Raw genomic sequence first — 16,138 nt, 5'->3', positions numbered from 1 at the left:
TCAAAATAGAAGTAAATAAGTATAATTTAACGATTGATTACTTAAGACACCGATGTTTACTTCACTTTTGTGTAAAATTTGACTTATGCTGAAGAAAGCGAGATCAAACTATGAAATTGTGATTGTTTACTCTCATAGGTCTCACTTGCCCCAGATGCTGGAATGCACTGGGGTTAGTGATAGAAGTTAACTAAAGGTAATAAATGAAAATAAATTACAGCTTTTTCGCTTGAAATAATTTGCAAGCACTCCAAATATTATCCTGAAACCGGAAAAGTTTCACTTTATTTGTTATTCTATTTTCAAACGACGATTGTAGCAGAGTACGTTAATCTCACTTAGTGAATTGAAAATGATAAATAAGCAACTATAATATATATGGTCTCTTTATGGTGGAAACAATAACTGTTTTTGTATTCGATGTATCTGTTGGTGTGGTACCTATGTTTTCCAGGAAGAGCGTTTGCCTTAAAAATAGATAATAATAAAAATAATAGCTATAGGTCTCACTTGCCCCTGATTCTCACTTGCCCCGGGGTACCTTATTTATTATCTATATATATAAAAATGAGTTAGAAGTCCCTTTGAGGCAACAAAACTCAAGAACGGCTGAACCGATCAGCATGACTCTTGCATGATTCGATTCGTATTCATGGTGGCTGTGTTTATATGTACAAAAGGTTACGAAAACCAACCAGAAAAATAAGAAAATTGATAAATTACTGATTTTTCATAAACTGGGAAGAAAATCAACACGATCTAAAATGGAACCAATCTAGAGTGCGGTGCTATTTTGAGCTCAACAGTTGTCAAACCTCCTCAAGACGGCAAGACAAAGTTTGCCGGGCCAGCTAGTAAATTATAAATTTTATTATAAAATGTTTATATGCAATGAAATATGTTATTTTACATGGCGATCGATAGACAGTATGATAAATTTTTATTACGTCTGGTCCATCAAAATGCAAGTCATGTGAAAAAGCATTAAGTTATGTAATAAATAGGTACACTTGCCCAAATGGTACAAGACCCTAATATAAAATGCGGTAATATGTTGTTGTTAACTAATAACTAAGTCAATTTCTAACCGATTGATTTGAAATCTTGTCCAGAGTTAGGCACGTACAGTATCTAACTCTGTACGAAAATTCAAATCAATCGGTTTGAAATTGACTTACTAATAGCGATAAGTGCCCAAAATAGGTACACCTGCCCAAATGGTACAATACCCTACCTACAAGCATTCCCAACACAATCAATCCTCATTGCTTAACATACACAACGAGCGCAATCATAAAATCCATACCCGACAAGCGTTCTCTTGCGTTCACATGCGTCGAAGCAGCTCCATCGCATCTCCGCTCTCATCGCAACTCATCTACTATGTACGGTTCATGCGTTCTGCATATAGTTTCCACAGAGTGTGCTTCGACGCTTATCCGATCTCTTATCTCTTTGTATCGCACCTCACCCACTATGTGCTCAACGTTAGATTGGAACCCAGCAGGGCACCGCAGCAGAGGCAGACCCAGTTGCTCATGGTGGCACAGCCTCAACAACGAAATCAGGCAAGTCGACAGAAATTTGACCTGGCCACAGGTCAAGGCGATGGCTGGCAATCGCCCAGGATGGAAATCTTTCAATTGGGGTTTTAAATTAAGAAAAATTCAATGATTTTTTATTTTTAAACAAAAGAGCACCTTTTTCTGAGCCGCTATGATTTTTTCAGATTTTTAGAACTTTATTTTGGTATCTAAAATCAATTTCAAAGAGATTTTTTGATATCACCTTTTGACAACTGGGCAACTGCTTGACAGCTCCGCTCAGTACAAAATGCGATGAGGGGTGATTCGACAAATCGCTCCCATACAAATTTCAAATTGATTTTTAAATAGGTTCCCGGGCACCAAAACTGATGAAAATTCAGATTTCGGCTCAGTTTGGCATGCAGATTCAGAATATGGAATTATCTCAACACCACTAAAGAAGCCAATTCTACCCTCCGCACCACCGTGGGTGCCCAGGACTGAAAGTAAGCAAGTTTCTCAATTGTTTTTTGCAATTTTGTGTCAACACTATTGATATTCTTCGCGTTAAACATGTGATGTGCAGTGATGTAAGATCTACCTCAACGAACACTTATACATGGTCATTTGCCTGCCATTTACTTTTCTCTGCGTTTTTGATAATTATCGAAATTTATTAAAATGTAGTGCCGAATTCATTATTCTCAAATTTTAACTGAATAATCGGGAGTTTTCAATAACGCACCCCAAACAAAACAAATATTTATACGAGAAGAAGTTAATATTCCCTAATGGTGAAAGCATACCTCTGATTTTTTTCGGAATCATATTTGTCAACATAATATAAATCAAATGTGTTGACTATTACGTCCTTTATGTGTGAATCATATGTCAATTTGCTTTTAATCCCATTTGCTCTCTCCCAGGGAAAATTACACGCTTACAAAGGTCCCCGTTTTCAAATTTTCTAAAGGAGTAAGGAAGACAGCAAAAAATGTGCACAGGCTAATGTCTGATAGTAATGTAGCTTCGCGCAAACACCACATCCATCGCATCCGGTACTGCAATGCAACCATTACACAATTGTTTATTGACAAATGGAAAGTTTACATATTCCGTCAGACATGATTATAATCTAATCTGATTCTAAATATTGAAATATCAAATCAAAACATCTTTCAAGTCAACCGAAACGATCGCCGAGAGGACTTATTCTTCTGTGTGCTGAATTGATGAATCTCTCGCGCAAAGTTCAAGTCCTCGCTTTGATTTCAAACAAATCAAGCTTACACCATCTACTATATTTAGAAATGAAATGCATGTTACCCTCATACTTCGATGTTTTCACTGGAAATTTAGCTATCACATTAGTAACAACGGAACATAGTGTTGTAAGTTTTGATAGAAAACTTTTCTTAGAAAAAGGCTTTTGCTTAGATTGGATGTATTGCGAATCTTTTCTGAAATCCGCATACTGGCCAACAACTTGTGCGCCGACAGCCCATGCGCCGGGTTGTGCGCCATACAAAATGTAAATAAACAAGTGTCAAAATGGTTCGCGCCAAGAGCTCTATTTCTCTTAGGGTTCGGATCAATTTTTTGTCTGAAACATTGAACTTCCTAATGTCTGGAAATAAGGTACAACAAAGATATTATTGGTGGTAACAACGCTTTTACCTCATTAAACCACTGATTAATAGTGATTTGGCTAGTGAATAACTTGGCGCAAAGGCAATCGGCGCGCAAATTGTGCGCTGGTGTGCGGATTTGAGTTAATCGTCGCAAAGTGACCAAAACACATTATACCCTGGCGCACAACCTAGAGGTCGAAGAGAAACTTTTCGAAATGCTAAAAATTCTCGAGAAGCTCAATAACACAAAAAATGAAAATGGTAAAGAGAAGTCCTCAATACGAATACACCCTGCCATTCCAAAACGATCAGATTGGTACCTGTTTATTTAATCTTCCTATCATTCGTCTAAAAATTACATTTATAATAACAAATCGGTCAAACGGATGCTGCATTCTACAAGGACACGGTCGTAGCATCAGTCCCAACAAAGTGCGATCCAATCATCGAACAAAACGATCAATTAACCAATTAGAGAGACATTTTTGCACACCACATGCACTTATAAGGTCACATTGCAACACGCAACTTAAGTGCGGTCAGTTTGCCATACTTACTTCTAATTTACTAATGAAATAATTAGTGATCAGTTGATGAAGACGATGGTACCCCCCATACCAACGGTAATCGACATGAGTCATCGCCAAAGCCGCCGGTTAAATCATCGAATTATGGCTAGACTTTGATGGCAAACGGTGTGCTATAAAGTTCCATGCTTTGAAGCTATAAAGCACCAGCAGATGTTGCCGCTGTTTCTCGTTCGTTCAAAGCTAGCTTTTGAAACCGGCTCTCGTTTGCGCTGTGATAACGTTTATTCACATCGTCTTTACCTACTGACTGGGTAGGTACCTACCTGATTGAACGGATAGAATACCTGCCTCCTACAGTGCGTTTAGAAACTTGTTTTTGTTATTGATTCAGAATCGTCATCGTGTTGTTGCTTGACGACCGACAACCGGACCCGGTTTCAAGTCTGACTATGCAAATCGAGAGTTTTTGTGGTGCTAATCAAACCCAAACGACGGAATACCTCTGTCAGTCGTTACGAGGTGGTTGAATTGTGAGGATCTTAGAACGAAGACGATCAGAATGGCGAGCTTGAATCGTGATTGCCTGAGTGAGCACGACCGACAGGTGCTGGAATCGATATTCAATCCTTCGCAAATCGGCGGAGAAGAGCTGATTTATACTGGAAAGGAGGAGTTTCCTGAAGATCTGCAAGGTATTTGAATTAGTATATCTACTGCCCGTCATAATTATACATCAGAAACAATAGCATAGCTTGAATACTTGCACAAATCATGGATGGAATTGCAAAGTTGAATATATCCATTGACATTGGTGATGTCGCTACTATCTACAATATCATAGACCCACTCAGCTCCTCACACCTGGCCAAGTCCTTGCAAGCATTTTTAAATGCCTTCATCTACTTAGAAAGAGCCCAGAACTGAAGCAGCTTCCAATAGATGAAAGGATGTTGAAAATAGCGAATTTTCAACTTAAATGTAATTATATAGTAAATGAATATATGTATAACTGAAGTAGAATTATTTATAAATAAATAATATTGGAAAGATCTCACCAATTGTTGTGTGGTTATTATGGTCCAATGCCGATCAGCTAATTGTCCGTGATTGGTGTTCTTCACATGGAGTCTTGGCAGAAATATTTCTGATTTGCCTCATTTTTATCCGAGTGAGAGGCAATCAATTTGACACATGAGCAGTAACAGTATGTTTTCACACGCATATTTTTCACTGATTTTCTTCATTTGTTTCCTCACGTATATTTCATTTCTACATATTCTAATGTGACTTCAGTAACTTATCGGCTAAGCCCTCGACCGACGACCGCCATTTGAGTTCAAGTTCAAGTTCAAGTTGAAGTTCAGTTTCCACTTGAAGAACGAACTCAGAAGTTCAAGTTCGGTTCAGTTCTGGTTTCGTTGAACTTAATTCTCCCAAAAGAAACTCATGTATTGTTTATTAACTTGGAAAAACATGTACGAGCTTTTGACATCTCTTCAAAACGACATTAAAGTCGGAAAAAGGGTCAGAAAGAACTTATGTTGAACTTTAAAACAGAGTTCAATCAAATATTAACCGAACTCATTTTGAACTTTGGCGTGCCCTTAAAACTCAAATATAGTTCATTTGGACATATTCCAACAACTTGAAATCATCCGTTCCGAACTTGTTTCGATCTTGTTTTGAACTTACTACTCAAAGTTCGGATAAATATTAACCGAACCAAAAGTGAACTTGACTTGAACCTCGGCGACAGCGGGGTCGGGGAGAAGTTCTCATTCAAATAAATCACTCGGAAATCGAGCGCAGCAGCCACAGTTTATGTTAATTTCACAAGACACTTTGTTTCACTATAATATTTCAACGTACTTACTTGCAATCAACGCAAATCATCCGTATTGTGTGGCTCAAAGGCTGCCCCGCAGCAGACAACTCTTCCTGTTGTCCTGGGTGTAGTTGCTACTGGTTCGAATTTGAGATTTTCAGTTAGGCCGATGCAAATATTATTTTTCTTTTATGTCCGAGACCTCTCATCGGGTACGAGGGGGTGGACAAAAATAAATAAGAAACAAACGAAAAAAAAAAACTATTGAAAAATTTAAAATTATAAGCACTATTGAAAAAAAATATTTGTCAACTATTGAAAAATTGATGGCTTGAAAACATTTATTGAAAATAGGGTCATTGGCCGCCTTGTTTTTTTTTCGCCCCTTCAATATTTTGGGATTTTTGAAGAGGGTGGTGACATAAAACAAATTAAATATTTGCATCGGCCTTAGATTTCTTGTAAGTTCTTGGGATATTCATCATTTTTGAACCATTAAAGTATACAATTACGTTTGTTGTTTTCAAATAACATTGAACACGAGATATTATCCCCTTATTGAACCCACAGGTCATCGGAGACATTTTTAGAATTCATGTTGACTTTGTACTACTGTTATTATCTGAATATCTCGATGGATTGGTCCAAATCTAAGGTCACCAAGCCTTTAGTCGCATCGTGCTAAGGAGCGCGGGTTCGATTCCCGCCGCAGCTATCAGGAAAAGTTCTCGGCTATGCCACTGGGCGTTGCATGCTAGTCCGTTGTCTAGTGTCGTGCTTCCTTCAAAGAGCAAATAGCTCACTGGAAGCATTGAACGTGTCCGTGTCTTTATTTATTTAAAAATCCGTCCCTACAAAATATGATCACTCGAAATAATCTCCACAGATTACCTCCAGTTAGCCTAGTGGTTAAGGCTATGGATCGCCAATCCGGAGACGGCGGGTTCGATTCCCGTTCCAGTCGGGAAAATTTTCTCGACTCCCTGGGCATAGAGTATAATTGTACTTGCCTCACAATAAACAAATTCATGCAATGGCAGGCAAAGAAAGCCCTTCAATTAATAACTGTGGAAGTGCTCAAAGAAAACTGAGTTGAAGCGAGGCAGGCCAAGTCCCAGTGGGGACGTCGAGCCATAAAGAAAGAAGACAGATTACCTTTAATAGTTTCAATCGCTCTTATTTGTAACAATACTTGAAAATCGGTATACTGTTTGATAGGTATATCAACAAACTGCAGAAACTTTGCACGATCTTATTGAAGTCGTCATGGCTTGACTTAAGATAACCATAGATAGACTACAATCAGAGTTATTTGTACGTGAAAAATAACGGAACAGAAACTGATACTGCATCGAGCAGCAGTAAGCAAATTCCTCGACCAGATTTATGAGTACCGTAATCCGGGGTATCATTGATCAGCGGGGTAACATTGATCGGCTTGACCCACCTCATGAAATGTTCAAACAAGCATTTTACATTGAATCAGTTTCTGCTATGGATTGGTATATCGTAATCTGCTATCATTTAGCTATTAAATGACATGCAATTTATGAAAATTGAATTTCATAAACATTGAATTAAATCGATTTTTCCATAATTGTGTTTCGTAGCACAATGAGATACATTGTCAAACATTCATGCTTGGCGTGAATACTAGATACAATATGAGGTTCGAAATCACTGTATTACTTCAATATGATATCCTAGAGTTGGATTTAATAAACGAAACTTTTATGAAAATGCTATTTTTCAGTAAAATATACGATTTATTAAAGTCGGCTATCAATTCCTTAAGCCATTGCCTATCTTTAGGCGTTATTCGTGGTTCAGAGGATTTTAATGCTAAAATAACTTAAAAAGTACATAATTTGTAAGAATTTGGACAACATATTCGAAATTAGCGACCCCGATTTTAGTAAGTAAGGGTATTTTCAACACAAATGAACATTGATCACTGACATGATCAATGTTACCCCAAATCATCACAATCAAAAATTAGATTAAAAACTTTATTTAAACATGTTTTAAAGTTTTACAATACTTTTTCGAGTAGCTTAACACATACTCAGAGGGTCAGTACTTATTTTAAAAATATAAAGCATGTAACGTTTGCTTTAACAAGAGAATTATTCAAGAAAGATAGAAAATTCTGATCAATGTTACCCCGGATTACGGTACCAGCCCAAGTAACACAACTTGTTATATAATTGTTAAAATTGTACGTTTCGAACATAATCTATTGTATTTTTCTTGCATTATTTACGTCATATCACACACCTGTATAATCAAAACAGCGCAGAAAATGGCGGCTTATAAAACATGTTACAAGTTATATAAGATGTATTCTGATACACTTCTCATACTGATAATATCGTCCACAATAGCTTCCACATGACAAACAATTAATAAATGATTGCAATTATGTTATTCGTATGTACTGGAAACTTGCAAAATACTCTTGAAAAACAATAACATTATTTGGTTGGAATTAAGCTAGTTCAAGCTTAATCAACTTGTAGAAAATACTTATATAACATAACATATGTTTAAGTTATAACTGAGTTAATTTATAGTGATATATGTGTCACAGAAAAAATATATGTGAAGCGTGGGAACTGTCAGATAAAAAAAAACAAATTGTAAAATAACCTGCATATTCTGACTGAATTTACCATACACAATATGAACATTATTTCCAAATGATGGTCTCGATCGTTAAGTTTTCGGATGACAAAATCTGAATTGCGTGGGCTATACTTATACACAGAGGTGGTAGTCGTGAATCACCTGCCAGTGAAGATTTATTGTGAAACTTCTAATTTTACTCATGCATATTTTGAGCGCCTCTGAATTGAATAAAAATATGAAATGAATCAACCAAATAATGCTGCTTGGAAGATTTTTTCTAATCTATAATAAAAAAAACAATATGGCAGTCCCTTCCTGAAGCTAACAGCGCCGGTCAAAAATATTGAGAATTATTCAATTTCAAATTAAATTGTATTTGACGCCATAAGTGTTTATTAATTTATGGCTCAGGTAAAATTATAGTATGTTCAATAAGAAAAAGGAAGTTTTGTTCAAAGATATTAATAATGCAAGCAAACGAATAATGTCAACTCCTTTGATTTGACCTGCACGACTTCATATTTTTAGCTGGTACTGTAATCTGTAACCGTTTTCTGATGAATAAAAATATTTTTTCATCAATTGATTGGAAATGTCAAAATAACGTAAAAATAACTCTTATAGAACAACTCAAAAATAAATAATAGTTGATGTTTGAACAAAGCTTATGATACGTCTCCAGAGCTTCTTTCCTACACATTCACATATAAGTTATTATATTATTTTGCAGCAATCATTACAAAGCCAAAATAACTGAAATATAACTTATTTTTGACGACGCTTTTAGTCTATCAAAACGTCAAAATGTTGTTGTCAATAATCAAGCGGTAATCATGTAAATTCAAGCGGTTCGTTCTTCGGATGGTCCAGTGCTACGGTGAAGTTTTGTATTTTCCGTGAAATTGCAGATGCGGATTTCGTAGGTTCGGTATAATCCACCAAATATGAATTCGCAAGTTCATACATAGACACCAACATTGCATGGTGAAGTAAGGAGTGCTTGCCTAACCAAAATATATCTCCGTATGTGCATCACCAATGCCATGAATGACGACGTATATGTTACATGTTAGCTCTAGCTTCCACAGTTATCAGTGCAGAGCCTAATAATTCCTCGAATCTGAAGTGAAAAAATAATAGATACACTACACTACTGGAGTGGAATGTTTCTTAGGCACACGACTATGACATGTTTAGATTCGGTCATTAAAGTTGCGAAGTGTCAAAACGAAAACATTGTTGGCTCTACTGATTAACTTGGTGTCTGATGTTTCAGAAATGTTTTATCATTGTATAACCCACAGATTTAATACGCAAATGAAGCCGATGGGCAAAGTCAAACATTTTTTGTTGTTTGTAATCGAGAAACACAATTAGAGCTAATCTAAAGCAAACATTGTTTTGAAATTCACTTATAATACATTAATAATACTTCTTCAATAATTTTGATTTCCAAAGATGTTTTCTGTGTTACTTGGGAGGGATGGCCTGATTGCAATCAGGCCTTGGGTTCATTGAGCTTTGGATAAACTGTAATCATATGTTTTACCTATATGGAACCTATGTTTGTACACTACATAAATTCATATTCTATCATGTGCCAATATAAAGGTTTCTCGCAACTATTCCTAGGAAAATTTGATGACTTAAGCGAAGACATGCCCTGACTTTGGAGAACCGTAGATGAACAACTATGAGCGTTTTTTTGCACACGGCAAACAACGGTTATCCCAGAAACCAATACTACATCGAACAGGAATTATTATAATTTTGGACTAGATTTCTAAGCACCCTGGTTGAAATAAGGACATTAGTTCATTGAGCTTCAGATGAACTGTAATCACAAGTTTTAGCTATGTTGAACCTCTGTGCACTACATAAACGTATCTCACCACGTAAAATAAAAATATGGCAATTTCTTAAAAATTGATTGAGTTTCAGAGGGGAACTTTCCAAAATACACACCCTGCCGAGTTGGTTCAACTTTCCTATGTTTTCTGATCGAAACATTATTCAAATATAATTCGATACAATTTTCGAAGTTCCTGAAAAAAACGGAAAATCAAAATACACTGTAGTGCATAAATGATCGAACAAACGTCGATTTTCATACAAAATGGCCAACTTTGAGATGCTGTAACTACACAGATAGAAATAATGAGGTTTACACGTCATGTAAACTTCATTTCAGTCATGCAAACTTAGTGTTATGATGGTTTACATGATAAATCATGTAAATTTGTGTTATATGTCATGTAAACATTCCGAGTCATGCTGAATTACATGACATATAATGGAAGTTTACATGATATTTCATTATTTTACACGATATGTCATGTAAACTTCTGTGATATCCCACGCTCCAATTATGTGCATCATATGTCACAGAATTTTACATTCTTTTTTCGATCTGTGTATGGTTAGGTTAGCTTTATCGGATTGAGCTCATATTTTGATACGGAAACACAAATATGCTGAATACTACGTATCCCAAGTAACACCGAAAACATCTTTGAAAATAAAAACTGCAAAAGATGTTTTATAACTGTGATATAAGTGTTTCAGGAAGCATATTGTGTTAGCATTACGCTTCAATTAAGTAAGCCGCTGACAAACAGCAAAAACAATATCATAGACTTCACCAAGCATGAAATGAGTATATTTTACTAAAGTATAACATTATTAAAGCCTCGTGCAAACCAATAACGAAAGCAACAATGTTTGTGTTCGATAACAAAATTTCATTTGAGTTTGCCGAATTGCAGTACAAATAAATTAAACGCAAATTTATTGCATGTACAGTTTTCATGGACCATTATTTGGTCGGCAGCGGTTAAAGAAATCCCCGTGGAGGACGATTATGTCGAAATAGAATTACGTTAACTATCAAATTTGTGCAAAACGTCGAAAACGATGGCCAGAGAAACGTTTTATGTGGAACAGTTGGTTATCAATTTCAGGACGCAGGTCGAATTCCCGTGTACAGTGGAATAGTTGCTGCTTACATACCTTTCTGAACGTCAAGCTGCATTGCAAGCTTTTCGGCAACAGCAATTTCGAATCGGATTGCGATTAATCTAATCCTCTAGTCTGCAAAAACGACTGTCCAGACACTGAATAAAAACGAACCACCAGCAGAGCGAGCAAAAAATGTCAATGTTTACGTTTATATTTTGACAGATTCAATTCTGCCAAAACTAAGCTGTATAGTAGTTATTTTAGAGTTCAAATTGTTTCCGCAAAACATAACTATAACGCAATAAAACGTTTGTTTAAAACATGTCCCCAAAACGTTATATAATCGTTGGTACAAGTCGTTCCACAATCTATTGGAAGAATGGTTTGATAAATAACAACAAATTACAGTACCTGTTAAAAATGTGCATACACATATAAGAATATGGAAGAAATTAAATTATTTTTCCTTAGATTTGAGATAGATTTTGTAACAACATTTTTTATTGATTCTATAATATTCTAATCTCCTATGTTTTCTGTATAGTGATAAATCCTACGCTCAAAAATAATTAATCTTTGGATTCGAATGGTTGTTTACATTTTTTGATCGGCACTGTAAGCTTCACAGATTATCAGCCATATTGATTCTTTATGTGGAGTCAATAAACTGGTAGAACATCACAATAAGGATGACTTATTTTAAATTGTTATGGTTGGCATTTTCAAATAAATTCAGCAGCGCTTAAAATCTGGGTGAGCAGAATCGACACATTCACCATAAATCTTTAATTGCATGTAATCTTGTATTAGCTTGAACATAATCCATGTATTTATTGGCTATTCAATAATTGACTACAATATTATTGACTGCAAATTCCATGTTCCATGTTTATGCGATTGAAGAAGTCAGCCGTATTCATAAATAAATATATATTTTTTTATTTTTCGTACGTCGGTTAGGTTTGTCCGTTTTTATGTCACTTACATTATTGAATATCTTTGTTTTTGTTGTATAAATGTTTTCTATCAGTTATATAACTTTCAAAAAACTTGGATCCAACTTTTGCAAATAATGTGTCATACAAATGTTTTCTGCAAGTAATATAACTAAGAAAATGTGTAATTTGAACTAATAAATGTGATTGTATTATATGTGTATTCTGCAAGTGATATTATTGATCAATATTTTGATACATTTTTGAGAGGTAGATGGTATGTACTTTAATCATGTTTTCTAGTACAATAAATACGTTGGGATACATCTTATATTACATGTAAGATATTTTATAAGCCGCCATTTTTTGCGCTGTTTTGATTATATAAGTGTTCAAAATTAAGTAAATAATTCAAGAAAAACACACCACACTATGTATGAATAGTGGATTTTCAACTCTTATACAACATCTTGTGTTACTTGGGATACGAAGTACCACTTGCGTGCGCAGCCTTTTTTTTTCTCACTCGTTCTCTTTTTTAAAAGAGACGAACCAGCCAAGGGCTGAAAGTCTTTCAAATAAAGACAAATCAATCAATCAATCATTTTTAAACACAAAAAAGAGCGAGATAAAAGAGGGGGCAAAGTGTCCCCTCTTTCATCTGTTTCCTTCTCGTGTTTGTTTACGGGAGTGAGTGAGAAAAAAGAAAAGGCTGCGCACGCTAGAGCAAAGTACCCCTTTGATTTACCCGCATGCCACTGTCCGACCACTTTTGCACAGTTTGAACGACTTGTCACGCTCAAACCTGAGAACGGAAACTTTTTGTACTTCGTATACGTGAAATTCAGTATACTTGTGGTTCCGTGTCAAAATTTGAGCTCAATCCGTCAAAGCTAACCATAGTTACAGCACAGGCAAACAGATGCAACAGTTCGAACCTTTTTCATTTGAAATCATTGTCACGGAAACATATTCGCCCAATGCCAAAAGCACCAAGTTTGGCCAACCATCAATTAGGTGATGGTAGTGAGCAAACGTAAAACTCAAGCAAAAACGATGAGAGCGCCACGGGTGGGAAGTTGGCCAACTATCAAATTTTTAAAAATACAATTAAATCGCTGGGACGATGGGAATTATCAGAGTGTTATGTCTGTGTACAGCATCTCAAAGTTGGCCATTTTGTATGAAAATTGACGTTTGTCTGATCAATTATGCACCACAGTGTATGTAGTTGGTCACCCTGGTTAAAATGTACGCTTCAAACAAATTTTGAAGTTTTTGTATAGACAAACGCTTATGACCGGCGCCTTACCGAACGTTGCGCTTGCATTTTTTAATAAAACTCGAGACTTCTTCAGAGACTACCAGTTTTCGGATTCTTGAAAACAAATTTTCGTGTGATATTCCATAAAATATCTCTTATACATTTCAGCAGGAGGTTTTTTTGCAGGTATTAAGAGATTTTCTTGAGGTGCTGCAATGAAAATTCCAAAACTCAGTTTTACAAGAAATTTTCAATCAAACCGTTTTTATTGGGGATCAGGCTCCTCACATTTTTGGGGTCCCACAAAATTTCCATCATCAAAAATGTAAATGTAAGAACTGCTGCGAATGAGTGTCATCACTCACTTTGAATCAGTTCGTCGAAATGAAATAAGGCATGCATAATTATTACTCCAGTCAAAAGTAGTGCTGCTTCGAAACGGTCCTTCAATTACTCATTATCTTCCTTGCATTCCACAGCAGGGACAAACATTACATAATTTATTCTAAACTTGACTATATGTAAACATTTGATAGAAGAACCGACACATAAATACTAACTTAGCTCCGGGATAGAGCGTCCTATACATTGATAATTACTTTTCGATACATTCCTTATAAGGTTACCTAGAGTAATACGCACCACGTGGCAAAACGTCCTCAGAATAGGATAGTCAATGGAAAAGCATGGAAAACGATGATTTCCACCATTGGGTAGATTCTCTATAAATCTCTCAGGACGCGCGCCGTTGTAAAAAGTACAACACAAAAGTAAAAAACACCGCTCGAGAGCGTGGTACAGTTTCAGGTCCAAACTAGCGCGCATCCTGAAAGGTTAAATAAACGGAATTCAAGAGATTCTTCACAGATTATATGGAATCCGTCTCCTACACCTTACATTGCTGCCTAAAAAAGTTAGATGCACCCCCTGGTATTTCATTAGAATTCAAAGTGGGAAATTGTTAGAAGTCGTTTTGCCCTCAACAATTTTTCAGCTTCCAGATGGTAAATTTAATGTGATTCGTGATTTGATTTTTTTTTTTTTAATTTCTTTGTATTTGTGAATTTTAACTTATTGCTAATTCTTCACACTTCGTGATTTGATGTCAAAGTAGTAAACCATCTTTCAAAACGCAAGACACTCATAAAATTATCTTAATTTTAGTTATTTGATCACGTTTGCTTAGACTTAGACGGTGCGCATATTTCTCCACCACCTACCCCTACATAATCAATAAAGGACCAATGCATACGATTGACAAACAGATCTTGGAAACAAGTTTTCATAGATTTTTTTAATATTCCACTAGACCTAACCGAGCCGGACAACCCCCACATCCAACAGTCAAAGAAGCTCGAAATCGACGCAATCGAACTGGCCGAGGGTGGAAAACTGCAAGAAGCGATCGAACTATTCACCAAAAGCATTGCAGCAGCACCGGAACGACCTGCACCGTGGAACAATCGTGCTCAAGCTTATCGGTACTTGGGCAATGAGAAAGGTAAAGCTAATCGCGTACCCCTAGCGCCGACTAGCCAAACTAACTGAATCGGTTTTCTTCTCTTTCTCTCGCACTTCCCATTGTGCTTCCGATTTACAGCGGCACTGGAAGACATCGAACAGGCGCTGAAGCTTTCGAACCGGTCCGGCAGGACGGGCTGTCGGGCGCTTTGCCAACGAGGTGTGCTTCGAAGGAAGAACAACGACGCGGATGGGGCCCGGGAGGATTTCGAAGCGGCCGCCAAGCTGGGCAGTAAGTTTGCCCGGACGCAACTGATCGAGCTGAACCCGTACGCGGCGCTGTGCAACCAGATGTTGCGGGAGGTGATGAAGGTGACGTGATGTGTTAGAGTTCAATGTGATTAGCTGTTTAATTTTATAGTAATAAAACATGTTTGGAAAAGATGCTTTTCTATTTAAACTCAAATGCGTCATTTGTGCACTAATTTTCATTAGATTTTTTAATCCTTGGAGCCAATTTTCTATATCAAAACTGCTTATTGAGAGATGAGTTCGAAATCTTTTGTTGAAAATCTCTTCGACTAGTTTTTAGACCAACATTGTGGCAATCCCGTAGTATAAGGTGGTGTAAGATGCCATTTTTGAAACTTTCATCGTTTTCAATTATAAGTGAGGGGGTTAAGCAAACGGATGTAAGTGACAAAAATCCAATTTCGAGTAAATGAGGTTTAAAGTTTTACACCAATTTTTCATCCCATACCAAATGTATGAAGTTTTAAAATCGACCCAATTTTCTCCGATTTTTTGTAATTTTTTTTAAACATCTCAAAAATAAGCTTAAAAAACTCCTAAAAGCTTAAAATTTCAAGATTTTTTTTTATATGCTCTGCTCAAAATCGTCAAAATGGCCACTTACACCTTTTTGCACCTAGGCCCCTTAAATAGTCTCATTTGTTAGGCAGTCAAAGTAGTAACATTAACGAACAATGCCTGAAACTTCAGCAAAAACATTCACGAAACTTATGAACTTATTCTTCGATTTTTGACGGTTCCAAAAGGGGGACAGGAGTTTGAATTTCACGTGGTCTGCAAGTTGCCTTAAACTCGATTAGCCACGGGGCCCCGTGGGGGGCCCTGCAGGATTTTTAAGGCCCCGGTTGATCATCTAGACCCCCTGGGGTCGTATCTTGTTTGTATGGCTTGTGCCTTGCTTATCCGGAATCCGGCATCGGTTCCAAAAGTTGATTCGTTAAACAGGAGAGGTGCAAAAAGGCCATCTACCATGGGATAAGATGCCACTTAGTGACGACATTCAAAAATAACGTTCATAAGTTTTCGGACCCCCTCTGTCACGCATCAACGTATACTCAATACATGGAG

The 16,138-nt window shown here is 36.5% G+C and overlaps 1 protein-coding gene across 1 annotated transcript; it reads left to right on the top strand.

Moving 5' to 3' along the window:
• Window positions 1–4,206: 4,206 nt before the first annotated feature.
• Window positions 4,207–15,183, top strand: LOC109432267 (tetratricopeptide repeat protein 36 homolog). Its single transcript, XM_062859925.1, has 3 exons — window positions 4,207–4,379; window positions 14,607–14,798; window positions 14,898–15,183. The coding sequence occupies exons 1-3, from the start codon at window positions 4,247–4,249 to the stop codon at window positions 15,137–15,139; spliced, it is 567 nt and encodes a 188-aa protein (XP_062715909.1). The 5' UTR covers window positions 4,207–4,246; the 3' UTR covers window positions 15,140–15,183.
• The last annotated feature ends 955 nt before the right edge of the window (window positions 15,184–16,138 follow it).

Source organism: Aedes albopictus, chromosome 3, assembly GCF_035046485.1.
Source record: "Aedes albopictus strain Foshan chromosome 3, AalbF5, whole genome shotgun sequence".
NCBI lineage: Eukaryota > Metazoa > Arthropoda > Insecta > Diptera > Culicidae > Aedes > Aedes albopictus.
The sequence above is the reverse complement of the archived record's forward strand: the minus strand, read 5'-3'. Positions and strand labels throughout refer to the sequence as shown.